Raw genomic sequence first — 22,285 nt, forward strand, 5'->3', positions numbered from 1 at the left:
AGTGGAATAACAATTGAAAAAGTTCCAGAGAACAGAAAGATTAACTATGGAAGAAAGACTAGGATACTAAAAGCCATAGCAATAGCACTCACTAAATAAGACTGAAACCTGGGTAATTTGAAAAGTCGAGATGTCATTCAGTTGAATCGTCTAACGATACTTTTAGATACTTACTTGAATGACTCTACATCAAACAATGACCCCACTTTCTTTTCTAAAACAAAATTTAAGACGGTTAGGTGAGCTTTTACAGCAGAAGAATAAGAGGTTGCCAAAAACTTTGCTCTTTGACACTCACAAAAAGCAAAAACGCCAAAAGATAAAAAAAAAAAAAAAAAAAACAGAACGTCCTCAACTGGGGTGGGAAGAAGTCATAAGGAAAGATTTTAGTAACGAAGAATATTCACTGGGACGAGGTAAAGAGTGAAGTTCTGGAGAGTTATGCGGAGGAGCAGAATTGATAGGTATGTAGCCCTCAGGTGCCTTGGTTCTGCAATGAGCTGTCAATATTAGTAGATTTTTAATTTGAGACATTTAGCTTGCATACATATTCAATTTATACAACAACAAATAGAACTAGGATTTTGACACACATTTCAAAGAGGCTTTTAAGGGGCTTATGGGGGCTTTTAGTCACTTGTTCTTAAAATCAGGGCATGTAAGCAAGAGTAGCCATTGGACACACACCTCTAAAAATGTACAGATTTTCAGGATTTATGCCATACTTTTCCTGGAGTTTGCTTTTTAATAATTTTTGAGGAAATAACAACCCCCCCCCCAAAAAAAAAAATGTAGATGCCTAAACAGGCCTAATACTTTTCCCATGAAAATACAAAATAGAAAAAAAAATTCAAGATAAATAAGAGACTCACATCATGGACTTCTTCAACAGCCCTATAAGCTTCTGTTGGTAACCCCACACCTTTAGGTTCAGCATCAATAACAACTAACACAGAGTTGGGGCAATATCTTCTTATGAGCTCATTAATCGCAATGTCATTAGGGTGAAGTTTTGGTCCAGTATGATACCATCCAACTATCTTCTCTTTTGCTATTGGGTAAAAAGGTAAAATATAATTAAACAAAAAGTGAGACATTATATTAAATACTAAATATTAAAGTAGTATATTATAAGCTACTTTTATTACAGGCAGGGTACTACTAATGTCACTAACGCAGGGAAAAATTTGAAAAAAAAACGCTAAAAAAGGTGAATATGAAATTACAAGAAATGGTACGGTAATTAGGTACAAGTCATTGGCTTCCCAGTGAATCAAATGAAGTTGATTCTGATACTTGTACTTGAAATACTTGAAACAGCACAAGGGACATCACCCTAGCCATAATTAAACCGCATTTATGTACAATACCAGGTTTCGAATTAAATGCCGTACTTCTCTGCCTTGCTCAAGAAATAGGCACTGTCAGTGAAATTAGTACATCTAGATGATGTCAGTTTAGAACATTTTAACATCCCTTTCTCAAAATCTGTCAGGAATGAGGTTCATTGTTGCCACCATCACCAACAAAAGTATCCAAAATCTCGCAAGATAAAGAGTAATGACCTAATATAAAACAAAGCTGAAAATAATGTTAGCTACATGTGACACAATAGCTGAAAAATATTTGCCCCCAAACTTTTAATGCTTATGGTCTGCATTTGAATAAGACAGAAAAGAAAGAAAGAAAAAACAACAGAGAGAATTAGGTTGACACAGATTCAGGCTTTAGGGAGGATAGGGGGGATGCTGCATAAGAGGATTTCTATTATGAGAAGGTGGGTACAAATACTTAAATCCTATTGTTAAACAATACTTATTACATTGTTCTGATAAGGCAGAGGGAGTCTGTCGGAGAAATTTTAAGGGGGGGGGGTATTCCTTGTCTTCCACCAAGGGTAAATGTACAGCTGTGAGTGATATTTACAATGTATGTTGTAAATGCTAAAACTGTTAAAGTTACACTTACATCACATGGAATGATAGGCAGCGCAATAGCGCTGCCTAAGTAAAGAACGATGTTGGCACAATGTATTTTTGGTTGGTTTTAGACCAGGGCACTTCGTATCGAAGGAGTTGTCGTAGAAACTTCGAAAAGGGCTCTAATGATTGGAAATTGGAAGGGCTTGTGCCCCTTTTAATAGCCGAAAGTGATTGGAAGGCAACTAACAACCCTTCAAAGCACACCATTTCCCCAAACATGTCCAAACAAAATTTTGAGATTGCCATTTTGTTCAACGTAGTTGAAAGATCTGGAGATTATGCCTTTGAAGAGGACACTCCCCCTAGAGCCCTCAGGCCAAAGGGTTGTAAGTTATGCCCTGTGGGCATATAAGGTTTTTATAGAAAGCGCTGTCGTAAAAACTTCAAAAAGGGCTCATTTGATTGGACATAGAAACGGTTAGTGCCCTTTTTAATAGTTGAAAGTGATTGGAGGACAATTAACCCCCCCCTCTCACGCCCACCATTTCCTCAAACACATGCAATCAAAATTTTGAAATATCCATTTTGTTCAACGTAGTTGAAAAGTCTGGAAATTAGGTCTTTGAGGATGATAACCCCGTCAGAACCCTCCGGACAAAGGTAATAAGTTATACAATGGGAGCATATAAGGTTTTTATTGAAAACGTTGTCGTAGAAACGTCAAAAAGGGCTCATTTTATTGGAAATTGAAAGGGCTAGTACCCTTTGTAATAGTCGAAAGTGCTTGGAGAACAACTAACCCCCCTCTCACGCCCATCATTTCCCCAAACACATCCAATTAAAATTTTGAGACAACCATTTTGTTCAACGTAGTTGAAAGTTCTAGAAATTATGTCTTTGAGGATGATAACCCCCCCCCCCACACCTCTCAGGGCAAGGGTTGTAAGTTATGCCCTGGGGGCATATAAGGTTTTTATAGAAAGCGTTATCATAGAAACTTCAGAAAGGGCTTATTCGATTGGAAATTGAAAGGGCTAGTGTCCCTTTTAATAGTAGAAACTGATCGAAGGGCAACTAACCCCCCTCTCACGCCCACCATTTCCACAAACACATCCAATCAAAATTTTGAGATAGCCATTTTTACAACGTAGTTGACAGTTCTGGAAATTAGGTCTTTGAGAATGATAACCCCCTCAGAGCCCTCAGTGCAAGGGTTGTAAGCCCTGCACTGGTATGCCCAGGGGGCATACAAGGTTTTTATAGAAAGGGTTGCCGTAGAAACTTTAAAAAGGGCTCATTTGATTGGAAATTGAAAGGGCTAGTGCCCTTTTTAATCGTCAAAAGTTATAGGAGAGTAACTAACCCCCCCCCTTGCGCCCACCATTTCCCCAAACACATCCAATCAAAATTTTGAGATAGCCATTTTGTTCAACGTAGTTGAAAGTTCTGGAAATTAGGTCTTTGAGGATGACAACCCCCTCACAACCCTCAGCGCAAAGGCTGTAAGTTATGCCCTGGGGATAAGGTTTTTCTAGAAAGTGTTGTCATAGAAACTTCAAAAAGGGCTCATTCGATTGGAAATTGAAAGGGCTAGGGCCCTTTTTAATAGTCGAAAGTGATTGGAGGGCAACTAACCCCCCTATCACGCCCACCATTTCCCAAAACACATCCAATAAAAATTTTGAGACAACCATTTTTTCTACGTAGTTGAAAGTTTTGGAAATTAGGTCTTTGAGGATGACAAACCCCGTCACAGCCATCAGGTTAAGGGTTCAAGTAAAGCCCTGGGGGCATATAAGGTTTGATAGAAAATGCTGTTGTAGAAACTTCAAAAAGGGCTTATTCGATTGGAAACTGAAAGGGCTAGTGCCCTTTTTAATTGTCGAAAGTGATTGAAGGGCAACTAATCCCCCTCTCACGTCCACCCTTTCCCGAACACATCCAATCAAAATTTTGAGATAGCCATTTTGTTCAACGTAGTTTAAAGTTCTGGAAATTATGGCTTTAAGGATGACAAACCCCTACACCCCCCCCCCCAAAAAAAAAACCCTCAGGGCAAGAATTGTAAGTTATATCCTGGGGGCACATAAGGTTTTTATAGAGCATTGTAGTAAAAACTTCAAAATGGGCTCATTCGATTGGAAATTGAAAGGGCTAGTGCCCTTTTTAATAGTCGAAAGTGATTGGGGGGCAACTAATCCCCCTCTCACGCCAACCATTGCCCCTAACACATTCAATCAAAATTTTGAGATAGCCATTTTGTTAAATGTAGTTGAAAGGTCCAGAAATTGCGTGTTTGAGGATGAAAAACCCCCTACAACCTTCAGGGCAAAGGTTGTAAGTTTTGCCCTGGGGGCATATAAGGTTTTCTTATAGAAAGCGTTGTCGTAAAAGCTTCAAAAAGGTTCATTCGATTGGAAATTGAGAGGGCTATTCCCTTTTTTAATAGTCAAAAGTAACTGGAGGGAGAATCGCCCCCACCCCCCGCCCAACATTTCCCCAAACATTTTCGATCAGCATTTTGGTATTGACATTTTGTTTCACGTTGTTGAAAATTCTGGAAATTATGTCTTTGAGGATGACAACCCCCCCCCATAGCCCTCAGGACAAGGGTTGTAAGTTGGGTTTTATAGAAAATTTTGACGTAGAAGCTTCAAAAAGGGCTCATTCGATTGGAAATTGAGGGCTAGTGCTATTTTTGTTGGTCAAAAGTGATAAGAGTGTATATGCCCCCCCACGCCCATCATTTCCCCAAACACTTCCAATCAAAATTTTGAGATAGCCATTTTGTTCAACGTATTTGAAAGGTCTGGGAATTATGTCTTTGAGGATAACAAATCCCCCCAGCCCTCAGGGCAAAGGTTGTAAGTTATGCCCTGGGGGCATATAAGGTTCTTATAAAAAGCATGGTCATATAGAGTTCGGAGGGTGCCCATTGTATTCGTAATCAGACGCTCTAGTGGTCATTTTATGAGTCAAAGTGGTTGGAAGGCAGCTAACCCCCCTCCCCACACAAACACGTCGTATTGTCCTGAAATGCATCTAATAGAAATTTTGAGATAGCCATTCTATTCAAAATAGTTTAAATGTCATACAACAAAGCTTTTGGGGTTTAAATAAACTCCAGATATTAGAGGCAAGGGTTGAAAGGTTTACCCAGGTGTTACATAAGGATCCTATGGAAGGGACGGTAGTTTTAACTATGGAAGAGACCCAGTCTTTTTCCTTGGAAATGACTATATCAATATAAAACGAACAGAAATTAATTGAAAAAAAATTTTTCCACAAAATAATTTTTCCAAAAAATTTAAGAACTCCCATTAAACCAACAATGAAAAAAAATAGAATCAATTGAATCTACTAGACATACAACTACCACTACACAGTATCAATAAATAAATACAACCCAAACCACACAGACATGAAAATAAACAACAGTCAAACTCAAAAAGAGAAGTCATTAATATGAGTAGGGTTCTAAACCCCTACACGTTTTAAAAGCCAGAATATAATTTGTACTTTACTGAAAAAAAATAATTAAATGTTTTCATTTTACAACTTTAAGAAATGAAAAACTAATTAAGATTTTAAGGAATAAATATCAGCATATGTATATTAAACTGACAATGTGCATTTTTTTCAATAAATTCATTTGAATTTCTTTCAGTAAAGTACAACTTATACTGAGATTTTTAGAGAGCATAAGAGTTTCGAACCCAGTTCATATTAATTTCTGCTCGTTTTGAGTTTGACTCTGTTGTTTATTTTCATATAAAATAAAATAAATTTTACTAAAATGAATTTTAAGACTAATATGCACCAGAAAAGTCTATAAATCAGTAGCCTACTTGTCATTCAAGTAGCTACGTGTCTAAAAAAAATAACCTTATTTACATACCAGTTCAAGCTTCTTCTTTTTAGCAAAGGACAAAGATTTTGATTGGAATTTCTAAGAAAACTTTCAAAGAAAGAAACGCAGGGGTAATTTCTAGCAAAAACTTGGACAAGCAACATTGAGAAAAATTTTTCTTGTTACTCAGGCATTTAGTGCCTGGGAGGCAGCCCAACCTTTGTGTCTACTATCACCTTCTCTAATAACACAATATGTCAGATTGAAAGTCAAAAGTTCCTTTGATTGCATGTGTTATTGGTGCAAAACTCACTTCTTAAACGACAAGAGTAGCATTTTTTAAAAGAAATCTAAGAACACAAATAAGGTGAGACTGTAAAATGTAAGACCACAACCTAAGAGCAGCGGAAATTTTTTAGGTGAAACAATACTGCATAAACCATAAAGATATGTTAGATTCTATTCTAAACATTAGTTAATTCTTCATGAATACTAGTTTCAAGTTACCATTCTACATAAGACCAAGGGACCAAGTATTTGGATAAAACGAATATATTCGAATTAATTCATGCATACAATGAATTAAAACTCAGCACCCATGCTAAAAATTCTGCTGTTGGTGCTAGTTCAACTCTGGGGAAGATTAAGGATAGCCTTTCCACTTGTTCCCCAATAGTCATTAATCTTCTGTACAACATACTAGTTTGACCCAAGGTTAAAGTCGGAATGTCTGTAGCCTCCTCATATTTTAAAAAAAGACATAAGAGTTTAGCAGCTACGTGCCACCAAAGTGATGTCCAGCATGTGGGAGCTTTCTTACCCTGCAAGACTAGCTAAGCTGAAACTCCCAACTTGTATACAGGAGAAATAGAGGTGATGCCATTCTAACCTACAATCTAATGAAGGCCAACACTCTCCCATCATTATTTCCTATTGCTGATCCTAATTCAAGAATCAGAGGCCATCAGCTGAAACTGGTTAAGCAGTCTATCCTATCCAGAGTTTGCACTCAATTCTATTCCTGAAGAATTGTCAACAGTTGGGATAAACTTTAAAGACACAGTTACTGTAGAACCTGTTGACATTTTCAAACAAACGGAGGATGCTGAGTGGTCATTGAGGGAGTGTAAACTCAACTGGGAAGCGCTACTGTTCATCCAACTGCACCTGATCGCTAAAGAACAATGAAAACAACTTAAATCATCAACTCTGGAGCTTCACAAGGAAAATCCTTAGATTGCTACAAGCTGCAATTTAAGGTAAAAATAACAAAGAATTATCTAATTTTACAAAACATACAAAAAAAATCTCCAATGCATGAAATAAAATCACTAGAATCGGTGATAAACTATCAGTATTGGAAACTTTGGGAGGGGTTGTGGGTGTTCAGTAAGTATTTTCTGCTTTCCCCTTACCCTACATAGATATAATTAACTAGAATTAAAACTTAGAATACTTTAAGAAACCAAAACCACTCTCATTTGCATCTAAAAAAATGAATTTCAAGGAATTGAAATTCATATATTTATGTTGGGGTATACTAAGAAGTATACTTATGTTGGGAAAAAATTCTGGAATCTTTAGCAGCATTCAATCTGTTGATACACAATAAGAAAATAAGACAATTTTTCTACAATAAGAAAAAGAAAAACTGTTTGAAATGCAGTTCAGTTTTTTAACCTTTTCTGCAAAACCTTTTCTAGAAAAGGTTTAAACCTTTTTTATACCTTTTCTGTTAATCTTTTTCTACAATAAGAAAAAGAAAAACTGTTTGAAATGCTGTTCAGTTTTTAAACCCTTTTCCTTTGAATCACTGACTTTTTTTAATCCCAAGTTTTTTTCTGCTTGTCATATACATTTGTTATATAGGTTAGCCATTACCACTTTCGAATGATTGATCAATTACTTCCAAGTTTTACCAGTATATGCACTTCTGAAGACAGAGGAATAAAACAACACCAAATTCCCCCTCCTGCATGATAAAACAACATAAATGGGTGATTAGGCACAGCAAAAATTATAAAATAAACATTGTTATACAAGACTTAATAGCACAGCGGTAAGAAAACTTGCCTTTGGCCATGGTAACTTTCCTTTGAATCTCAGAAAAGAAAATGTTTTTGTCTTAGAGAAGAATAAAAGTCAAAACTAATAAATATAAAAAATAAAATATACTGTTGTTAGTAAAGCACAAATGATGCTCAAGGCTTATCAGGAGTCTGAGTTTCAGCATCCTAAAGTTATTTGTGTCTTTCCTGTTCATTTGGTGTTTATCCTCAAACAAATCTGGAGTACTTTTTTTTATCTAAAAAGGTTGATAAAAGCTTTTCAAATGTTCTTCACAATGTATACCCCTGATATTGAAGACTAGCTTTAGTTATACAGAAATAGTGGCATACAAGATATAGCATAACAATCAGCATACCATTGACTTTTTTGAACATTCCATACATATTCTCTAGATAATCATGATCTAAGAACCAAACAGACTTGTCTTTTTCATCTTCATCAAAAGGTACTAAAAGAGAAAAAATCATGAATTATTTCAACCATTTCATATTTCATCAGATTGACAAAATATTGATAAAGATTGCCACAATTTAGAGTTAATACACATCCAGCATTCTTTTCAAAAGTTCATTCAAGTATCCTTGAATATTTAAATTTCTTAAATTTTCAAACAAACAAGCTAAATCAAAATTGAAAGCAAACTGATTATGTTATTTCGATGTCAACTGGTATTAAATTTCGAGACGCCTGGTTTTTATTAAATGTAAAATTAAATACAATTAATTTGTATTTAATACAAATTTCATTGAACAGTAAAAATGCTACAGCCTTTGTGGAATTCTATTATAAGAACTGCAAATATCTAAATGCCCTAAGAGGAACTTGTCTGGGAAGCTTAAAGTTCAACAAATTGCCATAAAAAATCTGGACTTCAGATGTCAAGTAGGGCAGGAAAATACCTGGTCCTATTGGTAGCACAATAAAGTAAGTAAACTTCAGAATGCAATCAAAATTCCAGAATGCTATCAAAGTTGATTTGCAACTTTCATTAGCCTACAGTAAGCTTGCTTAATGTGGAGTCTCCTTCTTTAGAAGAAGAACAAAAAGGATGCACAAATCAAAGGTAAAGATATTACATGATTTGCATAGAAATTTTTGCTAGATTTGGCAATTGCAAAGGTGAGAGCTAATGCAAAAAATTAAAATAAGGATTGTAAAATTTTGCCAAAATGATGATAATTTTGTAGTATAGTTTGAAATTGAGTTGTAAGGGTTTTTGTGAAGACTATCCAGATAAAATAAAACGTGTTATAAAACACTTTCCCAATACAATGATATAGTCCTAGGCTATATCTAAAAGTTTGTTTTTCTTCAAATGAGTACTATGAAGAAAATAACAATGAAAAAAAGAAAATAATAATGCAAAGCAACAACATCAGCAAATTTGGGATAAGATCAATTGCTATATCTAGTTATTGAGGGGGGGTGCAGCTGCACTAGATATAACCCAGATAACCTAATAAATGGAAATTATCTAAATAAAAGAAAGTGCAAATATTTGTGTTGAAACATTTACTTTAGAAGAGGGAATAAACATGTGTTTCCTAAAATACCTGTAATAGCATCAAGACTACAGAGAATATTTGTATTCATGGTATAAGGTAATGGACCTTTTGCTGGCTTGGTTCCAGTTTACATGGTACTACCTTATCAATATTTCATCTAACTGAGCATGCTTTTAGGTTATTTGTCTAATTAAATTTTTCCTAGTTTCAGATTTTTGTTGCCTTTTTCTTATAAAACAACAGCAGTTTCAAACATAATCTATTTAAAAAAATGAAATACTTGCTAAAATACATAAGGCACATATTTCTGCAGTTGTTTGTAGACATTGTTGCTGTATTCTAATTTATGATCTATTAAATTCCAGATATTTTTTATGAAAAATCCAATTGAATTACTTAATCAAGGTGACAAATTTGGCTGAATAGAAAGAGTTGCACCCTGTTTTCTACAAATGTATATTGTTGATTATTTCTTAAGTTTGATACAGTAACCAAAAATTTAAAAAGGTAGATTTTTACAGTTTCTGTGGAAAATCTCAAACCAAAGTTGGAATTCAAAAAATGATACTTTCATGATGCAGAAATAGCTATGCCTTTTTGGAGTTTATGCAAAGATTTTTGCTCTGCATTTATTGTTTGTTAAAAAAAAACTAAATATATTTCAGAATCATGGTTGGCTTGTAACACTAGAAATTCTTGTTCATTTTAAGCACATGCATCACTAATTCAACATATTTTGGCATTTAGGCCGAAAAATAGAAATGTGGCTATATGCATAAACTTTATATAGATGCAAAAAATTGTATTATTTTCAGCCATTTAAATTAATTTGTAGTTGTTTCAAGTAGATTTTGTTAGTTCTTTAGGTGGTTAGTTTGGCACCCTGGTGACATGCACTAAGGGGACAATTAAAGACTATTGTGATAATGATGGCATGAAGGCTGCGTTTCTACTGACCAAGTTTCTACCAGCTGGTATCTAGTATACTGCCGTACCAAATTGAACCTAATCATTACCATATTTTACCTTATCATATTCATTTAACCACAAATTAAAAATTATTTGACTCTCTAGTATTCAAGTACTTAATAGAACAAAGTTATTGTGAATAGCTGAAAACACTAATTTCATTTGCTTGTAAAATTTGTGGATTGATCTGAACTTTGTTATTTCATGTTTTCCTATAAAATCCGAACATTGCATTTTACTTTTAGTAATCTTGGTGCAAGATTTTTTTTTTTTTAAATAGTTACAAAAACAACAAAAGGATTTTTATCTTTCAACCATATTCAACAGCTTTTAGTTTTGAATTTGTTAAGTGCAAATTTGGCCTATTTGGGCTTGCAATAACTTTTTTTCAGGAATAAATCAGGAATGATTCTTGCCTTAATAAAATTTTATGATGAAAATATTATTTTAAAAATATTTTCATTGAAGCTAATGCAATTCTTGACTTAAATATTAGGCCTATGACTGCAACAGAACTGAGTTAGATAAATATATTATTTAAAATCATTTAAATATATATATATATATATATATATATATATATATATATATATATATATATATATATATATATATATATATATATATATATATATATATATATATATATATATATATATATATATATATATATATATATATATATATATATATATATATATATATATATATATATATATATATATATATATATATATATATATATATATATATATATATATATATATATATATATATATATATATATATATATATATATATATATATATATATATATATATATATATATATATATATAATATCTATCTAAAAATTACCTTACATTGCAATTACTGGCAATGACAAACTAAAATAAGAATTTCATTGTTTTAATGTTTTTATTAAAATTCTAGTTTAGCTACAATTTGCTATCCTGGAAAGGGGTTAAGTTAGGAAAATGAATCTTTCAGGGATGGGTCTACAGACTAAAGTATGGGTACTTTTGTATTTTATGAGAAACACTTGAGAATTTGGGGTGCAAATTACACAAACACATGACCAGAAACTGGTCAAGCAACTTCTTTATACCAGACAAAATAGCTTTGGTTTGGTTGGAAAATACAATGTAGCTATATTTTATTTAAATATTTAGTTGATATTTTGGTTAGGTTAGCATAGGTTATATATAGGTTATGCAGCAAATGGTGTCACATTATACTTTGGTCCAATATTTTGGATAATTTGTGCCATCCCACTGATATTTCTATATGTGCATTTATTATATGTGATAATTACGGGTGATTTCTCTTTTCTTTTGAATTCTTCTATTCTTAATACAGTTATATTTGATCAACCAAGTAGAGCTGGTAAACAAGAGACTCACACACTTGACCCTCTCCTTGAATCCATGGTTAATTCTAACTGCAATTATCACACTACCATTGATTATTGTGATAAAATTATATCCTCACTGTCTTTAAATAGTAGCTTCAATGTATTTTGTTTGAATGTGCATGGGATAAGAGATAAGTGGGATTGTCTGAAATCGTGTTTTTGGTCTGATAATTCTTACCCTTTTGATGTAATAGGTTTAACAGAAACATGGTTATCTCATGGTGAAAATTTTACAGCCAATGATATGCATGGTTATGTTGCTGTCCATATCTCCAGAATGGTAACAAAGTGCTCAGGGGGTATTTCTTTATTTCTAAAGTCTGATATTGAGTTTAGAAGAAGGTCTGACCTTGAATCCTGGTTTACATCAGTAGTGTCAAATAGTAGGACAGTTTATTCTCTTGTCATTGATCTGAAAAGCCAGTTTGCATGTAATACTGTTTGTTTGTTTTATAAGCCCCCTCCTTTTCCAACACATCTGTTCTGCGATTTGCTTGATCAGCTTTCTGGTGTGGGGACTTTCTCTAAAAAACCTTTTTTTGTTTTGGGAGAATTTAATTGTAATATGTTAAATATTGGATCAAGTGATGAATGTGACTATCTCTTTGATGTGCTTTCTTCTTCTGGACTACTTCCTTCAATTTTTTTTCCTTCTTGTGTTGACCCTACTAGAAATTCTGCCACTTTAGTAGATAATATTTTCATTTCTCATTCTCCTAATTTGAAGTTTACTTCTGGTCTTGTTTTCACTGATCTGTCTAATCACTTCCCTACTTATGTATCACTTTTTGTACCTCAAACTGAGATTGCTGTGGATGAGTGGGGTGAGTCTTCTTTTAGAACTTTCACAGATAAAGAAATCTCTAATTTAATACATAGTCTTCAGAGTAATGATTGGTCTAGTGTTATTGAAGCTAATGATGTTGAATGTGCAACGAATTTATTTTTGTGTTGTATGGGAGCTCTGTTACCATTTATAACCATTTTAACCAGATATTAACAGATTTTAATGGATAACCATTTTCCTCTTAGAAAGAGGCCAAGGAATTCCACACCCAAATACCCATGGATGTCTAGAGGTCTGATCAATGCTAAACATATGAAGGCGTCTCTGTTCAAGGCTGCATGTAAAAGTAAGACCCAGGATGATCTTTTGAAGTATAAACTTTATAAAAATGTGTTTACTTCTTCAGTACATGCAGCCAAAAAGCTCTATTTTTTGCGTCGAATTGATGAGTGTAAGGGGAACTTGCAAAAGGTTTGGACTGTAGTTAATGAAGCTCTTTCCGACAAGAAACTCAAACAGTCCCCCCCCTTCTCATCACAGGAAAGCTGATGGATCTTTTGTGGATGAAAATTCTTCAGCAAGCACCTTCAATTCACATTTCACCACACTTCCTTCAGTTCCTATTCCACCCCACAGCAGAGTAAATAGTTTTCCCTTAGCAGAAAAGTCATTTTTCCTTTCCCCATGCAGTGATACCGAAATTTCTAAAATTATTTCTCAGCTTTCAAGTAGCTGTTCAGTTGATGGTTTTGGTTTGAGCTGTAATGTTCTTAAAAAAATTGGTCAGTTTGTTTCTAACTCCATCTCACACATAACTAACCTCTCTCTTTCTTCTGGTGTTTTTCCTCATTTATTTAAAGTTGCTAATGTTGTACCTTTGTTTAAAAAAGGTGATTCCTCTCTAATTTCAAACTATAGGCCCATTTTTCTTCTTCTTGTAACCCCAAATGTTGTTGAAAGATTAGGGCATAGTATACTTTCTTTATTTGTATTCAGAACTAATATGACTACAAGAAATTCTCTTATATCTAACCATTAGTATCGTTTTTATCCTAGTTTTCCAACCTTGCATGCACTTTCAGATGCAACAGAGTTTGTGCGTGTTAACCTTGAAAGGGGTTTGAGTTTTTTGGGTCTATTTCTCTGCTCACTTCAAAGAGCCCAAAATAGGGCAGTGAAGGCTACTTTTCCTCTACCTCAATTTTACCCTTCCTCTGATCTTTATAATGATACTAGAATAGCTCTGCTGGATTGTATTGTGGGTAAAAGTTACCTTTATTCAGCACATTCTGCTTTTCTAGGTACACTTCCACCATCTTTGCAGCAGTTTTTCTTTCTGTCAGGCTCAGGTAGGTACTCTTCTTTTTTAGATAGTTCTTATTGTAGATTTATTTTACCTAAACAATCATCAACAGCAGGTCAGAGGTCTCCTGTTTATCAATCAATTCTACTATGGAACTCCATCCCTCCTGATGTCCCTCTATCTCTTTCTGCAAAGGCAGTTTCTCACCGGGTCTTTCCAGTATAATGTCTCTCTTTCTTCATTTAATATATTTTTCAGATTTTAAAATATTTTTTTTCATTCTATCCTAATTTTTAATCTTTTCTTCGTTTAAATATTTTTTTTCAGTTATATGTTAAGTTTCCTTTTAAATCCCCTATTTCATAAATGTCTTTGTCTTGATCCAGTTTTTTTTTTCTTTTCTTTTTTTTAGTAGTAATAAATAGATTGATTTAATATATGCTATGCTTTACCCCCTATGCTTTATAGCCCAAATTTGTCTCTAAACTATTATATTTTCATCCTAATTTTGTTTCATTTCACTAGCATTAACCAAACTTCACTTCTTAAGTGTTTCTTGTATAATACTTAAGTACTGTATGTCCTGAGAAGGTATTTTGAAGTACCTACCTCCACTCTTTCTCTCTCTAGAAGGCCTTGACCTTTGATGACCCTTACAAATCTTTTTGTTATAAAATTGAAACCTTGAAAAATAAATATCTGCTTAAATGAAGCAGAACAAAACTGTTTTCAGCTTTGCAACTTTGCTCAATCCTAATTTATGAGGTTTTAAAGAACTACAAATATATTTCCCAAATTTAGAAAAAGCCCATTGATATGGCTTAAAATTCTACTCAAATAACAGGAATTGTATTTGGTAAATTTCTAGTGGGCTATATAATTTAAATAAGATGAAAGTGAAAGTTTGTTTGTGCTTTTTCATAATTTAAGAATTGCTTCTGGGGCTAGTTGCATCTTCAACCCTGAAGGTATTTTATATGAATAATGAAAGAGCATAAAAAAAAGCATCAAATGATGTTTTTGCTTTTTTCCTAGCTAAACTATATGGCCAACTGCGAATTCACCATGAAATCTACCCACCCCCCTAATGTGCAAATATATACCCTGAATTGTTGACAGCAAAGTTTCAAATTGCAAAATTCAGCGCTATTTTTGTCAACAGCACTTAAAAAACTTGAAATGGTAGCAAAATAGTTTATATTTGATTTGCCTAATAAATGATGTTTGAATTGTTATAAATAAGTATTTTTGGAATATGTTACTCTTGAACAACTTATTCTTAAATTAGTGACATGTTTTTGACCACTTTTCAATAACTTAACTAGTGTTGAAACTTCTTTGTGTGGTAGCAAAAATTAAATACCTTTGGGGCCCCTTTAAGGACTCAAGATGCAAGTAGCCCCTAGCCCCAGAAGCAATTCTTGAATTATGAAAGAGCATACAAAAAGGCATCAAATGATGTTTTCACTTTCATCTTAGCTAAATTATATAGGCTAGCCCACTAGAAATTTACCTTGCATATTAAAAAATAAAATCAGAGAAAAACAAACCAATAACTGAAAATTAAGGTACAATGATATTTTGTCAAAATTTCAATAGGTAGCCTATAGCTTGTCAAGTAGGCAAATTTCTAACACTGAGAAATCAAAACAGAGTTAACATAGAAGCTTGGCAATACCTCCTCAGAGTATGTTTTTGGCCCTGGATTCATTACTGAAAGTTTTATTTTCCTAATCTAACCCCTTTTCAAGATAGCAAAAAGAAGCCAAACTACAATTTCACCATGTTTTTTTTAGTTTAGTATACATCTTAGGGTTACATCTGTCACAAACACAAATGGTAAAGTTCTATGAAATCATATTATTGAGTTAGGAATAAAGTGAATACACCATTTGATGCCTTTTTTTATGCTGATTACAAATATAATAATCATTTCTATCGGAAATGAATTTCAGCCCCCCCCCCTATATATACCTAACCTAACCTAAGCCTGAATTGGCATATATAGGGGGGGGGGGCTGACATTCATTTCTAATAGAAATGCTTATTATATTCATAATCAGCATAAAAAAGGCATTGAATGGTGTATTCACTTTAATCCTAACTCAATAATATGATTTCATAGAACTTTACCACACAAATACGATATTTAAAAGAGCAGGTTGGCTACTTCAAAATACCTTTGCAAGACATCCTTTAGTCTGTAGATCCATCCCTGAAAGTTTCATTTTCCTACAATAACTTAACCCTTTTCCAAGATAGCAGAAAGTAGCTTGACCAGGACATATGTCTGATGTGGCCTATATATTTTCATATTAATAGAGGGAGTTGGTGGTAAACTATAGTGAAAACATCTCTAAATACATTTTACCATGTCCAAAAAACAGTAAAGTTGGAACAACTTACAAAAAAATTGGAAATTGCTTTGTTTTAACAAGTTCTATGGGGTCAATGACCTAGATGATGCAATGCTCAACAGTTTCCTCTTTTGTTGAGCCAACACACCAAAGTCTATTGGGCAAAATAGATGATTCTTCCTCTGCTTTAATACAATTTTTTATTGTTTTTTAACACTTTAAATACAATGTCTATTTTTGGTGTTTTTCTGGATTTTTCCCCTTTGAAAGCAACCCTTCCTACAAAATACATTTATGATTATACAGTTGTAAGCTATTTCTAGTTTTAAGATGGTAACATCTGTAAAGAACAGTATCAAACTGGTAATAGTGCAGTAATATTAAAATTGTATTCATGCAATTTAGGTATGGAGGAGATATACCCCTAAAATGAGGATCAGAGGCATCCCCCCTCCAAAAGCAAAAGATGGCTCTATTGCTGTGATACCTCATGGACAGAAACATGAAAGGGAACAAGATGTATTGGTGAAAACAAGCTATTTTACTGGAATAAGATAGTGAACCAAATGGCTGATGACCATGGCAAGTATAGAGATCATTTTCAAAGACATCATTTAAGGACAATCTGCTGTTGTGAAGCTGACTCATTGGATGACTGTAAATCTTTCTATGTGAACAAGCAAATTTTACCATGTTTTTTTTTTTTAGTTTAGTATACATCTTAGGGTATATCTGTTGCAAACACAAATATGATATTTTAAAGAGCAGGTTGGCTACTTCAAAATACCTTTGCAAGACATCCTTTAGTCTCTATAGGCTATCCATCCCTGAAAGTTTTATTTTCCTACAATAACTTAGGCTAACCCTTTTCCAAGATAGCAGAAAGTAGCTTGACCAGGACATATGTCTGATGTGGGCTATATATTTCCATATTAACAGAGGGAGTTGGTGGTAAACTATAGTGGAAACATCTCTAAATATGTGTTTCAGCCTAGGCTAATTATAATTAGGCCTAGTCTGCACATTACAAATTAAGATTTGTTTTCTTAACAGGTTTCCTTTGTAATAGCCCTGATTGTGCATTAAGACTCTCCTTTTGCTTGTTCAGCCTGTTTCCTTCAGAAATAGCCAACTACTAGCCATAGGCTACTGCAATAAATATTTTCTTAAATCACCTTAGGTTTTCCATCTTATGCCTGTCTTACCTGCAAAACTATTTGAAACATCAAGCAGTCCTTTTCCTTTGTTTGATCCTAGCAAGACACCAACACACCTCCTTTGACTGCCGACTTTGCCCATCCTAGTAAAATGATCTACGACACTAAGTAATACAAGAGGATGGACTACTACTTTTGTTTGGTCATTATTGTTTCCACCAGCAGCTTTCTTCAGTGTGCTGTGAAGATCTGTCATTTTGAACAAGTTTCAACCTGGATTTTGCACAGTCACAGAACAATCAGCAGTTTCTTCAGAAAATGCATACAAAAATATGAATTTTCAGCATTTGTTTATGCCACGTCTTATATTGCCTTGTTTTGGTAAAGGTAGTAAAGTGCCGTTCTGGTGAAACTGGCTATTTCGAGTCAATAAAGGTGTCGGATATCGAGGAGGGGCAAACTTCCCCACAGTACTTTAGGTGACTCGGTAAGAAAGAAGTGAGTCGGTAAAAATCACGTCGCAAAGCACCGCTGTTCGACGGGGTTTATTATTGTAATTTGATAAATGAGAAGAATAAAATTATTTAGACATAGGGAATAGCATGATGAGTGAGAGAAGATGGATACAGTGACATAATAATCACTGAAATCTTGACCTACTGAAATCTCTTCCTTAATGGCTACTGGCAGATGCAACAGTTTTACCAACCAAATTTTTAAATTAATTAAAAAGATAAACAGCCAAAGCACTTTGAAACGCAATTTTACCAACTCGTTATTTAAATTAAATAAATGAGAAGAGTATAAAAAATAAAAATATAATAAAAGTGGGTGAAAGAAGGTGAAAATACTGACATGAAAGTGAATCCTTAATGTGCCAAAATCTAACTCTCAGTCGGTAAATGCAGCAATTCTACGTGATAATTTGTTTTTAAATACTAAAATGGATGGATAATATCAATAAAATATGAAAATAGATAGATGTCTTGTAATAAGAGCAGTTTAACCAGCCGGAAACAATGGGTAACTCCATGAAAACTTTAGTAATTTCTTGCGTGTAATTGGCTAAGAAACTGGTTATTGATATATTCGTAATCATTTTATGCGCAAAAGAACAAATCTAAATCAAATAAATAAGCAAAAATTAGAGATTTATGGATCAATCGAGCATAAATAAAATGTTTTGAAGTGATCTTAAACCTCAACATTTTTTTAATATTTTTAATAATGTACACAGTGTCTATTTTTTCACATTTTTGCCTCACCAAGAAGCTCTGTCTCTCGAAGTAAATTTATTTTCTTGTGGTCTTCCGTTATCTTTGGCACTTAGATAATACTGTTTGACAACAACACTCAAACAGAAATTAGTGCAGCAATTTCAAACTCATAGATATACAATTTAGGTGTGAATTGGGCAAGTGCCTAGGGAGAGGACGAGGACCTCCTCCTTCCTTCGATAGAAAAACCTGAATCTTCTACATTACATATATGCTACTTCATATTGGGCCAAAGCGTTCAAAGGCAGGAGATGCTTGGGTTGAAAGCAGAGGATATTACTTGAATAAGATAAAAGCCAATTGGCTGAACACCAACGGCTAACTGAACGAACTTGTTCCTTGTTAATAAATTCAAAAAAAACAGTAAAGTTGGAACAACTTACAAAATAATTGGAAATTGCTTTGTTTTAACGAGTTCTATGGAGTCAATGACCTAGATGATGCAATCCTCAACAGTTCCTCTTTTGTCGAGCCAACACACCGAAGTCTATTGGGCAAAATAGATGATTTTTCCTCTGCTTTACTGCAATTTTTTCTTTTTTTTAACACTTTACATACAATGTCTATTTTTGGTGTTTTTCTGGATTTTTCCTTCGTAAGTTCTTTCCAGTTTTAAGGCGGTAATATCCGAAAAGAACAGTATCAAACTGGTAATAGTGCAGTAATATTAAAATCCTATTCATGCGATTTAGGTACGGAGGAGATAAACCCCTAAAATGAGGATCAGGGGCATCCCCCCTCCGAAAGCAAAAGGTGGCTCTATTGCTGTGTAATCCTCATGGACAGAAACATGAAAGGGAATAAGATGTATTGGCAAAAATAAGCTATTTCACCGGAATAAGATAGTGAGCCAAATGGCTGATGACCGCGGCAAGTATAGAGATCATTTTCAAAGGCGTCATTTAAAGGCGATCCCCTTTCTAAAGCCGACTTATTGAAGATCTTTCTATGTGAACAAACTGTATTGTGTCCTCAGAATCATGGTAGCGAATGGCCTGGATGATCAAGTTCACAACTCCTCTTATTTAGAGCGAACGTACCGAGGTGTATTGGAAAAAATGGATAAGGGCTATAAAATCCTTTTCAGAGTAATAAAGCTGTTTCCAGGAAAAGGCTTTGGTCCTGTAAAAAACTCAGATCAGCAGATTACCTTAGATCTAGATCTTATAATACTTTAAATACCATCCAAGTGTCGAAAACTATCCAACACTGTTCAAGTCCCCTTGCTGGGTGACTAATTAGCTGTACAAATGGCTCTTACCGTAAAACATAAAGAAATTCTCTAAATTGTAAGTTGTAAAAGAAGGAGAGATTTTTATTAATTCCTTAGGAAATAAACGCAGTCTGTTAAAATAACCAGTAATTCGGTAAAATCTACTGTCCCTTACTCCAAACATTTTGGGTAGTGACAACCCTGACATCAGAACCAATGACTAATGATTATATATCGGTGTAATCTGCATTGGTGACATCCAGACCATATAATAGTCATACCTCTTGAGAAAAAAGTTCAGAATCAGGATCTCTACACGTTCTTTATTGATTTTAAATTGATACTCATGTCACAAAAGTAGAAAGTTGAAATTAATTTTTTCTTTCTGCAAAGTTTATAATAAATCCTAGTTTTCGAAACAGGAAAGGTATGCGAAAGCAGAGGATGGTTGGCCCGAAGTCCCTCTCCCATCGCTCTTCCTGGCTGAAGGACTATAAAAAAGATATGAGGACCGCCCATTTGGATTATGGGGTCTAGTGTTGTTTCATTATCTTATAGCCTGCTAATAGTATGTATGTATGCATATCTGTAAGTGCAGATTTATTGTCAATCACAAACGTAAAAATACAACAACGATGGAGCCATCAATACAAAAAAAATAATTAGAAACAAGTACAATCTATCTAAAAGAAAAAAAAAGTAAAGAACAGGTTCGGAAGTACTTTCATCAGTAAATTGCTTCCAGCATTTCTATTTATTTTTTGGGGGAACGCGTTTCAGGAATAGCAACTACATATAGAACAGACAAGTAATCATGACTAGTCCAAAGGGACAGCCAGAAGAAATATTTCCTTTACTTATAGAAGCAACTTCAATAGTTTTTAGCATTAGTAGGCAAAAAAAAAGAAAGAAAAAAGAAGATCAAATGGCACAAGAGCGTGAAAACGCAGGACAAAAAATGCATTATAAACCTGCTAGGACATGACGATTAAACTTGAAATCAAGCGCAATAAAGAGACCTTCTCTGTCTTAGACTTACTAACAAAAAATTACCTTAAAAGTCGCCACATGGCACGAAAATTTGACTAAACTGGGAAACCAGAATGCGTCAGTGTGTCTTGTGCTTGTTTACCTAATTGGACGCTTAACAACCAACCAGAGCGACTACTATAGGCCAAAACACAGTCTTACTCTCTTTAAAATCTATGATAAATGCACTCGTATTTATTATTAAGAAACTTGAAATTTTCTTCAATTCCTGTACCGTGAGCAAAATGCGATATATTTAAAATACAAAGATTCTTTTATTCTAAAGATGATTCGGACAGAAATTAAACGTCCCCTAATTGAATTCAAATACCACCTTCATGAGTCTAAATTCTTAATCACCAAAAAGAGAAACTGCATTCTAGATTCAGTCAAACAACGACTCTAGTCGGTTCCAAGTTCGCTAAGAAAATAAGTAATAAAAAAAATGCTACGCACAAGATTTCTGAGGAAGTTTAAACTATAAGAGCCGTGTGAACGTTTGAATCCTCAAAAATAATTAAGATCTATTATTGGACGAGGGTTCGCATCCTTGGGCCACGTGAGCCAATTGCGGGCCAGTCCTTACAGCGCAGGACGAAAGAATTGAATATGGTAGGGGGGTAAAAGTGCTTTTTGAAGGTATTCGTATTTGAGGATTAGGAGTACTTAGACAGAATTACTTGGCGTACGACCGCGACCAGTCTTTGATTTTTGTATCTCTGTCACCATTATTGTCGGTTGAAGTGACTCACTGCTGTGCACCTAAATATGCAGTTCCCAATAAATCTGTTGCTTTTTAACTGTGTTTATTTCACTTTATATGTCTGCATCTAGCCTAGTAGCAGGTAATTAGTTCATAAAATCTCCAAGGACGTTCCCAGGGAATCTGATCTTCAGATCGCTCGAAGAAAAGAGGTCACATTTATATGGCTACATATTAAATTTTCTCCCATTAATTGAGGGCGGCGCTAGCCTAGTTGACACAATCTTTGGCGCTATAAGCGGCGCTAATCGGAGAACTTATAAGGTGTAAGTTCGTAGTTTCAAGGTATAATTTTAGACTTGACGTGATCAATCTTCATTACCGCTATTAGGATGGCGCGGCCATAAAAACTTTTATTGCTACAAATGGCACGATCGAAAATTGGAAGAAAACTTGTGAACTAATTACGCTATAAAACTTTATAATTTGAAATTATTTGTTGGAGAGATGCAAACATATAAGTAAACTGATTAGGCCTATTGCGACTAAGCTTCTACAGGAAAACCCTTTGGACATCTCATAGGAGATAATAGCCTCCCCCAAAATAGGTTTAAAAAAAAAATTATTTTGAATTAATTCAAAAAATGGCGGACGACCTTAATGACTTATTAATACTGTAAAAGTTAGTTGCCAAAAATAGAGAAATAGTGAAACATATCCCGGAGTACAG

The 22,285-nt window shown here is 34.1% G+C and overlaps 1 protein-coding gene across 1 annotated transcript in view; it reads right to left on the bottom strand.

Annotated features, from left to right (window-relative positions):
* Positions 1–17,648, bottom strand: part of Rpn8 (regulatory particle non-ATPase 8) — a 30,064-nt gene extending 12,416 nt beyond the window's left edge. The window contains exons 1-3 of the mRNA XM_089097306.1: positions 17,382–17,648; positions 8,198–8,290; positions 873–1,051 (exon numbers count right to left, since the gene is read on the bottom strand). Coding sequence (XP_088953432.1) covers positions 873–1,051; positions 8,198–8,290; positions 17,382–17,589 — 480 coding nt within the window. The 5' untranslated portion in view covers positions 17,590–17,648. The remainder of the gene's footprint in view (positions 1–872; positions 1,052–8,197; positions 8,291–17,381) is intronic.
* Positions 17,649–22,285: the final 4,637 nt, after the last annotated feature.

Source organism: Artemia sp. Qi Xiang Cuo, chromosome 11 (assembly GCF_049724085.1).
Source record: "Artemia sp. Qi Xiang Cuo chromosome 11, ASM4972408v1, whole genome shotgun sequence".
In the NCBI taxonomy this organism is placed as follows: domain Eukaryota; kingdom Metazoa; phylum Arthropoda; class Branchiopoda; order Anostraca; family Artemiidae; genus Artemia; species Artemia sp. Qi Xiang Cuo.